Source organism: Typopeltis vanoorti, chromosome 2 (assembly GCF_054136105.1).
Source record: "Typopeltis vanoorti isolate ZY-2024b chromosome 2, IOZ_Tvanoo_1.0, whole genome shotgun sequence".
In the NCBI taxonomy this organism is placed as follows: domain Eukaryota; kingdom Metazoa; phylum Arthropoda; class Arachnida; order Uropygi; family Thelyphonidae; genus Typopeltis; species Typopeltis vanoorti.
The window spans coordinates 77,060,735-77,077,455 of NC_143550.1; the positions used below are offsets into that span (position 1 = coordinate 77,060,735).

Here is a 16,721-nt window from a genome sequence, read left to right on the forward strand (position 1 = left end):
TTTAATTTCAGATAGAATTATTTCAATCCTAATTTGAATTCAAACCGTGAAAAGGCAGATAAAATACAGAACAAAATTGTTATTGTTTTTATGTGGAAATCTCGTTTTGCATCTTTTGTGGGTTGGAAAACTCGACTTTCCAGTAGGACAAACACAGTCACCTCCTTGTGAGTGACTAAATTCAGTATGTCACCACCTGCAGGGATGTTTTCATAAAACAGAGAAAGCGTGTTAAAGTTGGTAAGGTTATCATTTGATCGTTGAATAAATTACTGATAATGAGTCCTCACATAAGAGATGAAACGGGCACCAAACTCATGTATAAAGAAGAACACTCAAACAGATGATCCCAATAGCGTGAATAGGCATTCGGAAGAAGCTCACATGAAGGTGAATCAATGACGGAGCGGAAAATTATTGGATGTTTCTGCAACGTTAACAACCCGCTTCGCTCGTCAAGATAGTTAAATCTCCTCTTTTTTTTTTAGCCGAGTTCAAGTACCACCACATCATGAGTTATTGAGATAGAGCATAGATGTCATCTCTGTCTTCCTTGTTGGAGGTCTGAATTACAATGAAAATCCTGTATTTGTTCTGGAAAGAGCTATCAGTATAATTCATTTGTAAATCATTGTGCTGCAGATTTTATTCTTTCATGGCTAGATTGAACAATCTTTAGAGCCTAGGAATTAGTGAGTGTAAGGAAGCTTAATCCACACTGAGTGACCACTTTATTAGGAACACCTTCCCATTTTCCTAAATGGTGAGGTGTTCTTAATAAAGTGGCCCCTCGGTGTAGAAATTTGTGGACGATACCACAGCAATCCCCCATTGCTTTCATTCTTTGCACGATAAGTTGTCGTGCAGTTGGTAAGGACAGGAGCAAACTTGTGTAAAGTTTCCTTGGTTGCATTCTATTTCACGAAAAGGCGTTCTAATAATAATTAATCCAGTAACTATCCCTCTTCTCTTGATGACAATCTTTAATGTAACCATTCCAATTTTGTTTTGTAACATGTTTCGACTGATCATTGGCTCAGGTTTTCGTCAACAGTGATCTGGAAGGATTTTGAATGCTTAATGGAAAGCAACGTTTCCATCATTGAATTTCAGTTGTTAATCTGCTTAACAAAGCCAAAGCATACTAGCAGTGCGGTAGTTTACTACAGAAGTCCTCATAAATGGAATATAGAATATGTCCTGTCTTTGTTTCATTTACATTTGGACAATTTCCGTACCGACTTCAAAACGTTGCTCATAGACAAATATATCATCCCTGTTTAACGTGTAGTATTAACCTAACAAGCGCTACACAGTTTTTATATATAATATAAATAAATATCAAGGCGTTGGCTACCCTCTTTAAAGACTCACTCACTCATATGCAGAAACTATAGCATTTTAAGAAAGACATTTACCCTAATTAAGTCATGATACTATAGTAAAACAAACGGAAGAGAATTATAAAATGCAGATCTGTAAAAATTTAGCCTGCAGGACTGTTTCGGGGATTTGCAGGAATTTAATAACCATCAAATGTTTAAGTTATAGATTAGAGTTCTCTGTGCCATATTTCTTATTTTTCTTATTTATTTTTATTTTAATGCATTCACTTTGTATATTATTTCTTTAGCAATCTTCCGTTTACCTAGTAATTTCAAGGGTCTTATTTATATTCCTTCGTTCTAGATAAACTAGCTTGCAAAGTTAAATACTTGTTAAGTTTATAATAATAATAAAATGACGTTAAAGGATTTAATTCTCTAAAATTCCATCATGTAACACAGTATTACGAATATAATCAACCTTCATTTCTCTTCCAGCTCGGATGCCTAGCAGTCAAGTTTGTCGTCCTCATTTTCCGTCTCCACTTCATCCTTGGATACCTGAACCACCGAAGTCTATGGTGCCCCATCCTGCCCATGGTTCCTCATGGTGTTCGGCTTTCTCGGCTAAACCCTCCCATCACCCCAGTTCTCCACTGAGTATGCCTCAGCCACCTCCTCCAAGTTCTTTGCCTCCTCACTCTAGTCCTCATCTGTTTAGTTTTCCTCCAACTCCTCCAAAAGATGCAACTCCAGATCCTGTAGGAAGCGCTGATTACAGCTGTAGCATAAATGCTGCTACTGACGACAAAGGAAGCCTAATAACATCTTTAGGATCAGGTCTTCCCCACTGTGCAGCCTCAAAGGCACGAGATGGGGGAGGAACTCATTTCACTTCCGGTTTAGCTTCAGTCCATCATTCAGCCCATGGACTTTCTACATATCCTTCCTATATCCAGCCTCACACTTCTAGTGGCCATCTTTCATCATCACAGGATCAGCTCTCGGTATACAGCTATCCCCCGTCCAGCACCCTTAGCACAAAGCCGTCCACAATACAAACCACGTCCAAACCCAAGGTCAAAGGTCGATCCAGTTCAGGTAAGAAAGCTTTCTTAAAAATAAATTTTGTTGTTCAAAATTCTTTAACATTTATTAGCAACTGATTTCAACCAGTCAAAATGACGTTACGTTAATATATTTATATCTAGTATTCAAAACAATAAATACAAGCCTGCACATCAGAATGATAGATAATAACTTGTCAATAATGTAAACAGCTTCTTGTATAGCTTAGAAATCAGAAAGGTGAAACCATGGTAATATCGTATTAGAAATAAAAATCAAATGACTGCACACATGCACGCGCGCGTTATCTAATTCACTTTGGACTAGCTGCGAACAAAAGTTCTTTGAACAGAATATTATAAAGTCTACTGCACATGATTTACTATAAAGTTGTGGATTTCTTACAAAGAATTATGATTGTGTATAAATTTTTGTGCTAACATTAATAGCTAAGCAAAAGTAACATTATGTTAATGTGTCGTGACAGTTAGAATGATTGTTGCTTCAACCTAACAACAAATATGCATATTAACTATGCATAGATTTCTCTTTTTTACTTCACTTTTAATGACGATGACTAAATTTGGCTTACACACAGCATTGAACTGTTTTACTGTCGTCAATTGACGAAGATAAGTGACATAGCTCTATCTTGGAACACTTTAGCTGCGAGCCATTGTTATAAAGTCTTTATGTTATAAAGTCTTTATAACAATAAATACATTATTATAAAGTATTTATTATTTATACATATAATATTATATATGTATAATAATACTGATGTATTATACAGCAGTGTATAACACATCTGTATTTTATAAATGAAGTTCTATTTTTCTTCTTTTTTTATGTATAATTTGTATAGGCGAATTGCTATACTATACTAGGATTAACACGATGAAAATAAGTTATACTCTCCGCTCAAATTCATTTGTGAAAGAGACCATCAATCGACCAAACATGTGTCTCGCCTAACTATGGTGTCTGATTAATAAATATAAATATCTTTAATAGTTTGCTATTTTTCACGAAGAGATTTTTATGTATTCATCATTAAACACAATGGTTCATATTAAAAAAAAAAAAATAATAATAAATAAAAGAAAGCATCATTATGTGAGACATTATTACGTTTACGCAAATTTGGTAACCAATGACAACATGTCAAAAGTGATGATAAAAAGTAAATTATTATTAACATACAATAACAGAAAATCACGCCAACTTCTCAGCGTTTAGAAACATAATTTGAAAAAAAAAAAAAAGAAAAAGCAGCAATATATTCCTTTTCATCTGGAGATCAAATCGGAAACAGTATTTGGAAAAAAAAAAGTAACTTTGGAAACTTAAATTTTTCCTCTATATATAATAAAGGTTTTTATTTGTTTGAGATTGACATGACATTACGTTTCTATAGCAACAGTAGATTCTGCATACCTAATGATAAGATGTTCATCATTACTGCCGAAAGTTGCGCGTTGTGGTTAATTCCACAAAAACGCAGACCACTTTTGATTGGTGGGCGTATTAGATGAGAGACTGGAGAAATAGGGAAACAATACGACTTAGGCCAACTTTAGAGTGTTATATAATAAAAAAAATTCGTTTGTTTGTCAATTAAGATAGGTGTGACGTCATGCTTCCATGTTTCCATCGCAGCAACAGAATATTGTTAAAACTTTCCCACCTATGATTAGTGACTGTATTATTAACCTATAGTACATTTAACATCGCAACCATACTCAAAGATATAATCACAGAACCTAGATTTAGAGACTAAACATGGACCTCTTTCAGGCCATTTTGTGCGACCAGTAACATGGTGGTTTCGCACTGAAGACGGAATTCATCCACCATCTCAACACATTCACAAACACCCATGCCACAGCAGGATTCAAACCCAAAATCTATTCTTGCGCATAGTAATGACTGCAAGTTTCCACTGTCCTCCCAAAGATGTCAATGAACGATTCTTTTTATTTATTTGTTTGCTACTCGGAGTTTGCTAATCGCAAGTAATTTAAAAAGTAATTTAAATCCTGTATTCTAGAGACGAGTGACCAAGATGATAGCAGGTCTGTGGAATGAACCTTATGAGAATAGGTTGAAGATTTGTGGGTTGCAGAAATTGGTCGATAGGCGAAGGAGGGGTGATATGATTGAGACATTCAAATTACTGAAGGGTTTCTATAAGATTGATTCAGAAGATATTTTTGATGGGAGGACTAGGGGCTATGAATGGAAGCTGGGCAAGAGCGTGGTTGACAAGGGTGTTAGAGCTAGGTTTTTTACATGGAGAGTAGTGAATGAGTGGAATAAGCTTCCAGAGTCTGTTGTGGGTGCTACAACCGTGAATGAGTTCAAGGCAAGGTATGATAGATACTGTGTGAATGTAGAATAGTTGTTCTTGACATGATGTTAGGGCCTCCCTCGATGAGTCTGTCGACTCCTTGGAGTTGCCCGGAACAATAATAATAATAATAGTTCGATGTATAACGCTATGTCCTTATGAGAATTAAGTATGAGAATCGCCTTTGCCTTTTAGCGTATAGCTATAATAGTCTCACTGCTTTATTATAGCAAAACCTTTTCACCTGTAGGTTTGTTTGTTGTCGACTAAGAAATGATATCAGGCTTCAAGTTTCCACGGCAATCATAAATAAAATATTGTGACATACTGTGGCCATAATGTTAATACTTGTAACATTATGGTATATCAATACTTTCTGTATGGATATAGCTTTTTTTGGCGGGGGGGAGGATATCGGGCTAAAATGTTACATTTAAGTGCACGTCGATGTCGCCTCTTGTCTTTTTAGGTAAAATATATCCTCATGAAGAATAGGCGGCAGGCAACGTGCGCCGATATGTCACATTTTATTGCACGATATGCGCGCCCAAAAAAAAAAAAAAAAAAGCTATATCTATATAGAAAGTATTGATACATCGCGTATTCTGAAAAGTTCTAGATGAAGACTAAAAACATAATGCGACAAGTTAAGAGATAACACCTGCTGTAAACGGAAGTTTATTTGACTGCAATTATTTTACAGTGTATGTGTGTGTGTGTGAATTCCACCTTGCTCAAGCATGATACTTTTTTTTTCCGAGCCATTCTGGGCTCCCACAAGAAACGGAGTGGTGGTCTTACGCTGAACAATAAAATTCATTATACTACCTAAAGACAATCACAAATAACCATACCTACGGTTGGATGTGAACCCATAGCTTATTTGTATGGAGAACGCGGATAGTTAGGCATATTCTTGGAATATCAAAAGAATAATATCATTAAAATTACATACAAGTATAAAACGTGAATTCCCTTTAAAGATCTCAACATACATATAAAACGTTATATGATCCTCAAAGAAAACTAGACACAAACACGGTCCTTTATAGACATTTACTGCGTTGACCTATTACAGCGCGCTGTATTTTTAGAACTCAGCATGACTGTTTTTCTCAGAAAAGGGAAATTTTGTCCTGCTGGTACATTCTCCTCTCTTTTCTCCAAACAAGAATACCCATTACAGTTGTTTTATTCGTTACTGCTAACTCATCGGAGGACTTCTCTTGACTAACAAAAAAAAAGTGACCTGCAGAGCGGTAATCTGTATGGATATAAATTTCGCAAAATATGTTTTTTTTTTTTTTTCTTCGGAACGCTTACTGGATTTAAAAGAGCTAATTTTATCTGCACAAGGTAGTCTTCGGTTATCAAGTACACTGTATTTCTCAAATGAGTTTAGTAAACGAATCTTTATTCGTACAGGTACAGTCTTATAATGATTAGATGCTCATCCTTGACGTTGGGAAATTTTTTTAACAAAGCAAAAAAAAAAAAAAACTGTCGGTTTATACTTATTCAGGTTTTCTTCGACTTCACGCATAAACCAATATTTTTAAACATCAGAATTTTCCTCATTAAAGTCCTTATTATGTTATTTCTGGTTTCTTAAAAAGATCGTAATACTTTTTCCTAGGTTATGGTTAAAATACAAGTTTGGTTTTCTACAAATTACGGAGAATTTGTATTAACTCTATAGGAGTTCAGTTAAAACTAAAGTCACCACTATCGTAAAGGGATACGTTTGAATGTGCGAACAGATTTCGACATTCGAATGATCATAGTCATTCCCTATCGACGCATTCATTTTCTCAGACAATTTATGGGCTAACAGTTTTAAACAATGCCTCAGCCACCTGAATTATTGCGTTCTTCAAAATAGCATCGCAACTAAACATGACGAACCGATTGGAGGTGGGGGGGGGAGGAACAGATCTAAGATCACGAGGCCAACTTATTATGTTTTTTACTGCATGTTCTCCAGATGACACCCCTGTAGCTCAGTCCGTAATGACGATGAAAAAATTACTCCGTCTTTTATTTATTTTGAAAAGACTGGTAATTCCGCTTAGGAGGCAAAGAACCTTATTTTTAGGATTTTTTTTTTTTTTTTCAACTAGAATTGAGTTGGTTGGTCTCATATAGAGGTCAGAAGAGTTTTTCCCATTTGGATACTCGGGTTTTTCATTCCGTAAAAAGACAAACGTGTAAGAAGAAGAACAGAATTAGCAGGCACAACCCTGTACCCAGAGCTTTCGTTGCGTCAGCCGTAATTCCGGTTGACCCAACTTTTCGGCCAATTTGGTTGTTTGGTAGGATGAAAAGCAACCTAAGCTTAACTTCATATAAAACTTTAGTTTTAATTTCATTTAGAAAGTCCTAATAAATTTTTTTCTCGTGTTAGACGTGATTCGAATCCAGGTCTAACCCACTGAATGGGTTAGACCTGGATTCGAGAACATCGCGACACATGGCAAGTGTCGCGATGTTATCGCAACTGCATTGCGGGGGTGTTCTTGATTGAGAAGTTAGCAAGAGAATAAAATAACAACTCTTTTATTTTATTTTTTTTTTTCTTTCAACACTCCAAACAAAATTTCTGACTTCGGATATTTGAATTTGAAATTTGGAGTCTTATATTCGCAGTCAAGTCAAGTCAAGTAATTATGAAGTCTTGGGTATATCTAGGAAAAGTGACAAAGCGATAATGAGCTCAAACAACGAATATACCTTTAGCTAGAAAAGACTTGGACAGTCCTGACCAAGGAATGCTTGTAAAGATATTCTCCAGTAACGGTGAGTTAGCCGGTCTCATAGGGGTTTGACAAAGTGTCTCGTCCGGAAACTTGAGGTTTTTCGTCCCATAAAACAGGAAAATCGGCCACAGAACATGCACAACTGAAAAACAACGTTATGTATCCTTTCGAAATTACCCACAATGCAGAGAATATTAAACACTTTATCTTTCACGGAAATTAAGTTTATTAAAGCAGTCTAGTTAGTCATAACAAGTGGGGCCTATTAAGTAAAGTAAAATGGAAGATAGGAATTGAATGAAAAAGTGATTTGGTTTAAAATACATATATTCAAACTGAAGTAACAAATACTATAAACATTTATTTCCAAATCTGTGTAACATCGGAATCCCAGGAAAAAAAAAAAAACACTACAACTTCAAACAGTCTATTGATGTATGGATTTTTTTTATAACCCATTAACAGTAATTAGTTTATTGCATAATGAGATTCTTCTTTTTTTTTTTTTTTAACAATCAGAAGAATCTATTATTTTGTATGTATTTTATTGCCACGTAAGAGTTAGCTTTATTCAGGTACAATTCACTCTCAATTTCGGACAAGGATGACCGATTCATTATCAATGTTCACTGGACACCCCCTCTCTCCGGATCTATTTTGGCTTGTAATTCAGCCTACAAGTATATTACTATTATTATTACTATTATTACGTCACATCTCCATGGAGTCCAAGGACTTATCGCGGAGGATACTCTACTCTACCTCGTTAAATACCCTCTCCACTGCAACAACATTACTATCATCAACGCCATCTACCGCCCATCATTGCCAAGAACAGTATTTTTTGTCTGTAAATTGAGTATGTTCTGAAGGCCGATTTGTCTGTGCGCATAAAGGTTTACAGTTTCGAATGAATGGAATCTTTTTACATCATCTTTGCCCATAATGCTTTGCTTTATGGATTGTTGTCATCATATTACTGTTGTCAAGAGCAAATCGTATGGGTTGTTGTATTCAGTCTTACTGCCTGAATTTGAATATCCAATGTGCTTCCATGGATTCGCAAACGTTGATTCCAGTGCTAGGTGACCCAATCTCAGTCGAAATGGTCCTGAGTTATACGTTGCTGATCTAAGAGTAAGTCAATGCTGAATAACATTTCTATCACAGCATTCAATTACGATTAAAAATACTAATGTGCTGGCGTGAGTGTAAATCACAGGGTTTAGCCGACAGCTGCCTTTTGTGTTTGCTGACCTTGTCGTTACGTTTGTAGGACACCTGCTGGTCCATTGTCTCAAGCTCCCAAATACTAGGCGGTGTCCTAGCTGGTGCCAATAACTCCTAACACCCTTTTGTTGTCGACTAGTCATTTCCATGTAGAGCTCGCGCTTCCGGTATTACTGCATTACTGCTAGGATTATTGTGATCGCTAGAAACGCGACAAAGGTGACCCATTTTATTATTATTATTATCAATGTTATTACAATGTAACAGTGCTAATAACGTAGTCACTTATCTTAACTTCCCTGTCCTCAAATGTTTAACGGCAATACGTAATAAAACTCTTCGGTACAAGCAAACCCAATGTGCTTTTAGTGGTTTATTTGAATTTTGGCGAGTTTTCATAACGATTCCAGTAATGAAGCAATTATGAAAAAAAAAAAAAAGCTGCTAATCTGTGTCAATCTTATTTATATAAGATATACGAAAACATATAAAATACATAAATATGTTAATATCTCGTATCCAAATTGCTGTAGGTATAATTAATGAGTAGAATACTAAGAGAAGCGAGAGATCAAAATAGACACTTTTGAAGCTGGATATCTGTCCTGAATTCGCAGAGGCGCGTGTCCACACACACACACACACGCACACACACACACACTAGAGACAACTGAAGTGAATCATAATTATATAAAACTCAGCATCATTATTCTTTCTGTCACTCATTGTCTTAGTTTCTTTTATTTATCATTAATTCCCCCCCCCCCTAGCACGATCCTTTGTTTCTCTCTCTCTCTCTCTCTCTCTCTCTGTTATGCTTTGTTTGTGTCTTTTTTCTTCTTTTCTTCTTTCCTAGCCCCATGCTTCCTGATCTTTTCTCTTGTCTCGTGTCTTCTGTCATTTCTTTATATTCCCCTCTCTCTCTCTCTCTCTCTCTCTCTCTCTTTGCATTTTTGTTTCACATCTCTCTCTCTCTCTCTCTCTTCTGTACTTATATGAATGCATGACGTAACTGCAAAGTATTTCCTAGGAAAGGAGCATAATCGGAAGTCCAATTAAACAAGCAAACACGTGGGTGGTTCCTTTCACCTGATTCCATAGAACGGACTGTTTGCTTGAACGGAGACTTTCGAAGTGTGTGTGTGTGTGTGTGTGTGTAAATGTAAATATTACTTCCTCGTGTAGGCCAAAGCAACACACAAATAAAGATGGCTAGGTTCTCTATGAAGTAGCGTCTTTTGTCTCTAGAAGAGCGCGTTAACAAAAACTGTAATTAAGTGAGGCCTTCCTCTACCGCTCGGATCATTATGCGGTCAAAAAAGATAACTGCTATTTCATAAAAGAGTGACCTCATGGTTGACTGTGCTTCTATAGAGGCACAGATGATAGCACGAGTTGCGGCATATACTGTATACAGGTATCGCATGAAAGATTCCAAACAGATGCGTTTAGAGTAAGTCCGAGCATTTATCTTCGGCGTTGTATACCGCTTGTTTCAGTCTTATACACAAGTTTTTTTTAAGGGATGGAAATGAAACACATGAGCACACTCATTATTGCTTACAGAGTAACGGTTATGGGAGAAAAATACAATGGTATTTCTTTGATCAATACTTATACTCTGAGGTGGAAAATTAAGAAATTTTTGAAATGCTATCTTTGGAACAGTTATTATTTATTTTTAACGTTATATTTTGAATATTTAAATAGATCTTGTGTACACGTCATCAAATCCTCGTGTTTGGAAAAATGTATACTTGTATAAATTCATTAAATCACAGTCTTTCAATTTGTGTGTCTGCAAATGCGAAGACTTTTATTATTATTATTATTATTATTATTATTATTATTATTATTATTTCTGCATTATATTAAGAGAGTTCACAGTTAAAGAGTAACAAGAAACGTGTAAAGGCATAATCACATCTTTGATAAGCAGATGAGTCCAATTCGGATCTTATCCAAACGGCTAGGAATGGACTAGTAACGTCTTAAAAGTGAGATGCCTCTAATAGTGCTATTAGACTTTCAATAGTATCAACAAGATTTCTGACAAAGATACGCAAACTACTAACTCGGCCTAACCTGAAAATACCGTAAAAGGAAAGAATACTTTTGTTTAAAAAAACATATTTAAGAAATAAGCTTGAAAATATATGGAATCATGCAATACTATGATTGCAGTTGAACCAAAATTCATTTCTCAAAATGTGTTTTGCAAAGATTTTGAAGAGATGGAGGTTACATAGTGAAGGGGAGAAAGAGGTAGTTCTGCCAATGTGCGATCACACAAACATGACATGAAGACACTGAAAAGATTTCCATTGGGAAAATGCTCTGCGACTAAAAACATCTAAAAGACTAGAAATTATGTTATATGTTCGCTATTTATATATATCCTTCAATTATTTCATATTATTCTATTTTTTTTTTTGTTATCATGAAAAGAATGAGGATTCGTGATTTCTAGCCTTTCTAACATTATAAAATGAAACCTGAGTTGGTCCAAGTCAACAGCGTATTAGTACATCTTTACCTTGTTACATAGAATGTAGCTTAGTGCCTTTCTTATACAAAGGATTTGATATACAGAGAGAGAGAGAGAGAGGGGAAGCTTTCTCAATAATGATGTGTAATTAGGTAAAGATTAATATCCTGCCAACCATCTTGAACCGTGTAGTAGTCTCAACTCCAAGCCCAAGGATATCAAGTGCCCCTTCCTAAACCCCACCTTTCAATAATTTTCGTCGAGAGATCCGCCACCGCCGTGTTAGTTTGGCAACGCCATTCCCGCGTTGGAAAATCATGAATGATTAACAGCTTAGCTTTTTTAGACGTCTGTAGACCTACTCATAATTCATGCTGTTACCTCCAGTGTTGGGCAGCCTGATTACATAAAGGCTTCAGTACCGCACATAGGAAGGTCTTCTGATGGGGCTCGTGCGTGAAGTGCTCGAGCGAGACAGGTCCGTGCTATATAAACACAATAATGGCATCAATTAACATGGGTAACGACTGGAATAGATGTGGTTAGGAGGGGGGGGGGGATAGACGTGCTCATCTCTTCACTTCGCTTCTGATGCAAGGTGGGCTGAGTCTGAACAGGGGTGAGGCTTTACCAATCTTCCCCTGATGGACGATATTAACTTGGAGGGAGGTAGAAAAAGAATAAGTGGTGGTTGGGGGGTTATTTTTTATTTCACTAAAAAAAAATGCAACATCTAATCTTGTTAGTCGGTCCCGGATGCTGTACTGATGTTCTTCACGTAGTCAGAACATGGCTTAGAACGTGATGTCATTCTGTTCACGTACTTTTCATGACTGTGTGTAATTTTGTGTTGTTCCGTGACCAATTCAGACATCTAACCAAAGTAAATAGGTTCTATACACCATCATAACAACTAAATAACTCCCCACCCCCCCGGATAAGTCATCGTGTCAATCTTCAATTGGCATTAGAAACATACTCTTAAAAATATTCCTTAAGTTTCCAAGTATTTATTTCCTAATCGAGTGAGTGAGCTGCTTGTTGCTTATCTTTGTTGTTGAAACTTTCTCACGACAAATCTCTGTACTAATCATAAATATTCTTAAACACATTCTCTTCCATCAGATACCTAACTTCAAATCGTACTCTTTGTTCTGATAGAAGCATATAAATAAAGAATAGTCAATGCCTCTCTACGGTACTTGGCTTAAGACTCACTGCCATGACTCTTGTAGACAACAGTTTGTAATCCCAATGTGATATGGATGTTGGTGGAAGTATTTAGGTGGCGGATGTTTTTCCATTTCCCATTATTAGACTACCACCTTACTTACTGGAGGTCCCGAAACGCACGGTACTGGAATGTACTGTAGATTTCGTAGGGGAAATTGACAAAAAAAAAAAAAAAAAAAAAACGGTTAAAAGTTTTACTGGCTGCTCTTATTTCAAGAATCATTAGGCCTATTATCTCTAAAGGCTGTAATTCTGGCTCAGGAATGCATATTCGCTCCCCGATGTTGTAACTTCAATTCTGGGATACACATTACGCATATGAGTTCCACTTATATTCAACAGTTATGTTCAAACAGGATGCAGTATGCCAAAGTGTAGGCGTTACATCGAATTAATAATTAATAAAAGAATTATAGTACTTAAAAAATAGCAAAAAAACGCTTTTTTTCCCCTACTTCTCCTACAGGCTACAGGTTCAACTGATTTTGTTCAACTTATTACGCCCAATTTTGGAATATAGTTGCCTGCTGAGTTGTTTAAGGATCCCTGAATAATTCAGCCTAATCACACTTAGAAAAGGAGAAAGAAGTAGTCCTTGTCGACATCGTTTCGAAATCTTCCAAATAACTTTGAAATATCTATTTTTTTAAAGACTCTTTTTGAAATTCAGCACCAATCGAACTAAAATGAAAGTTATAAAGGGAAGGGGGGGGGAATCACATTTCTCAATTGATTTCAACAATATTTAAAATATAATTTGAAATTTGGAAAAAGTCACAAACACTTATACAAGTCACATCGTTTAACCGATTTCGACCAATTATTAGTCGATTGGATTACTTACTACTTCTGGGACATGAGATATCTCGTAAAAACATTTCACATGCAAAAATCAATCAATCAATGAAATAAAATAAAATAAAATTAGTCAAGGACTGCAATTTAGAAATTTTATCACCATTAAAAATACTAAAACATGTTTTTAGGAGATATAAAAGTTTTATTGCATAATTCTCGATCATCATCAACCGCTTGTCAGTTTCTTTTTTTTTTTGAAACGAAAGACAGTGCTACAGTAAGGCCCAGAAACCCAGGGCTATAGGGAAGGGTACGCGGATGTATACCGTATATCCTTTGCTATGTTTTCATTAAATAGTATTCCAGCTGCCTGTGCACAAATAATAGGATAAAATACAGAGAATATAATCCATGTTTTAACTTTGGACGTATATCTTTGATTCATCTACTTCAGCGTGCTTTCACTGTGACAGCGTTCATGTATATTTGCATTCATGCAGAAAATTAATCAACGCTTTAATCAGAATTAATCATATTCGAAATTCTTTTTTTGTTGTTATTTCCGTAAAAAAATGTTATTAAAGTTTCTTAGAATGCAAAAGAATGAGTATATTTTGGAAGAGAATAAAAACTCATCCTCTCCACTTGAACATAGTTGATGTAGTGAAGACATTGTCGAAGAAATCAGTTACTGAGATACCTACACAGGTTGCTGATTAGTATATAACATCAAGCAATCGGAGAGAGGGGAGAAACTAAAGGTGACAAGAGAGACACAAAGATCAGAAGAAGGGAGGGTCACGCTCCAGCACGCGGGGGTTGTCGATTAAATTATCTACGCCACCGTGTTTCACGGTGCGTGAAGCCATTGTGGCCGAAGGTGAGAAAGAAGGAGATGCGAAGTCTTAGGGCTTGGCTGATCGGCTGGGAAAACCGTAAAATTAGTGGATACTGCGTACGTGAATAGCATAATCGAATAGAGAAGTCAGAGTGCATTAGTACAGCCATACACTACCAAAAAGAACTTACATACAGGTATATCGTGTGTGTGTATGCGTGCGCAGATGGAGGGAAAAATTTTATTTTGGTTTTTTATTACTTTCTTTTTTTTTCATGTTTTCGTTTGGAGATTTAGGAGATCTGAGAATTCGCCGCCACTCTGCACGCTTCATTCAAGGTTAAATTCTTCATGTTCAATAACAGAGACATTTTTAACCGATGTTGTTCTGCTTGCTCAATACTAACCATTCTTTCACTAAATATCTTGACCGACAATGCACGGGAAATCATGATCTTTTTTTTATAAAATGATGAAAAGCATATAAAACATATCTTAGATTTGATTCACTCCTACTGTGAATCAAATCTAAGATAATGTAATTAACTGCTTAAAATATTAAGATATTTAAGTTCAAATTCAACAAACAAAATAAATGAGGCTTCCAATATACATTGTCATTGAAAATAACTGCGGAGAAAGAGTGTGTATGAAATTTCCATCGAGACAGACTATTAGTCTTAACTATTCAGTTGCTGGTGATCGCAGTTCTGCTGAATGTACACGATCGTGGTCTAGTGACTTAGTCTAGTTCCAGGACGTATTCTTGAAGCTTGCAAATAATGTTCAGTTGTATGTTATTAAGTTCAATAACTCAGTAATACACACCGTGTAAATTTTCAAATGAGGGATTTGATTTGTAGTTTATTGGCGCATGGACAGCAAAAATCAGGCTATGCCAATGAGGGATACATATTGTCATTCAGGGTAACATTCATTTACGGTTTCTCTGTAACAGTAGCGCGAGAGCTGTTGTTGAATATACTGATCGCGATTTCTCAATGGCATTAGCTCTTGAAGTTTTTATTGATGTACATTGAAGTCTACAGGAAAGTGGATCATTTAGTGTTGTATCTGAACGTAACGTTAATCACCAAGTTCCAAATGCACTTCAAACAGTAAAACCCATTCGTAATTTGGCGAATATCCATATGCCTTGAAGATCCTGCTTGGGAGAGTGCTAAATAATAAGTATTTCCACTGCTACCATTAACAAGAAATAGGTACAGCGTCTTGAAGAGACAGATAATACAGTGCGAATGATGAAGTGGCAATTAGTCGAAATAAAGTGAATAATATTCGCATGGAGCATTGATGGGATGGTTAAAATCCATATTCAACAGTTGAAACGAATGCAACATTGGTATTCAATAAATCTGTGGTGTAGACTTGATGGGAAACAATTAATTGAACAATAACATGTTCCATGACCCTATCAGTGAATAAACAAATGTTAAGTTTTTTTTTCCCCTGTCAAATGAGCTGCCGAGTAATTTGAAGAAATTTTTCCTTACCAATTATCTGAATGGTTGCTGTCCCAAATGTTGGAACGATGAAGGAATTTTTATCCTCATTCCTTGGCCAACTAGATCTCGTGACCTTAACTTTTTGTCTATCGACTATGGAGACACATGAATATACTTTCAAAAGATTAACGATAGGAATGCAGTGCATTAGACACTTTGTGATGCTTCAGACTAATTCTAAACGCCCAACCACAAAAGCGAGAAGAGTGCCTTCGAAACAGGAAATTGGTCAGAAGCACATATGCAATATACAGACATAAGAAACTACGGGAATAAGGATTAACTAACTCATTCCGCCCGATTTGCTTTTTCGAAAGCATACATGGTATGGTCTACACGCATTAAAATAAACCAGGTCAAATTCTATCAGTGCTTAAGAAATTAATCTCTGAAGTTCGGCAAACTCTCTTGGAGGAATCCTGTCAATGAACTACAAATCCCATCCACAATTTACTTGCTGATAATCCAGTATAGTCTCTCACCTGACTTAACTTCGAATTTTTAGTTTAATTCACGTAATACGCAAAAATGACATGAAAATATTTTTCACATATTCTTATCTCTTGAGAACGTTAAAATTTCCCGACAAGATTAACCTTCGCCTCTTTGAATAACCTCCACCTATAGTATTTCTTGATATATGCGTGTCATTTTCTAGCTTCCTCGGCATAAAGCTGCAAAGCTAAGGATCGTTTCAATTAAATGAATCAATGACTTATGAGTACTATTTATGCTAATTAGCATATTTAATTTTAATCAACCTATCGGAGTAGCGCAACTATCGCCCAATCATAGTTCGCCTACAAACACGCTGCCTAACTTATATTGTTTTGATTTCTTTCCATTCATTAGTATTTATTGAAAATTAAAAAAAAAAAAAAAAACATAAGCATTTTCTTTCTTAACACCTACAGTGCATTCACAAAACTATAGAGTACCTACTAATTCTGTTATATGAGTTAATATATTTATATGAATTGATATTCATTCATATTTATATAATTCATACAGGAGAAGATGGTTAAAAATGAACTGCTTGGCGTGAAACAATGGAAATTGATTTATTCGTTATCCCACAAATGAACATCAAACCACCGCTACCTTTTGAA

At 35.8% G+C, this 16,721-nt stretch overlaps 1 protein-coding gene across 1 annotated transcript in view; it reads left to right on the top strand.

The window, feature by feature from the left end:
* LOC150109193 (transcription factor GATA-3-like) overlaps positions 1-16,721 on the top strand; it is a 234,516-nt gene that overhangs the window by 132,197 nt on the left and 85,598 nt on the right. The window contains exon 3 of the mRNA XM_090401828.1: positions 1,824-2,426. Within this exon, the coding sequence (XP_090257954.1) occupies positions 1,824-2,426 (603 nt within the window). The remainder of the gene's footprint in view (positions 1-1,823; positions 2,427-16,721) is intronic.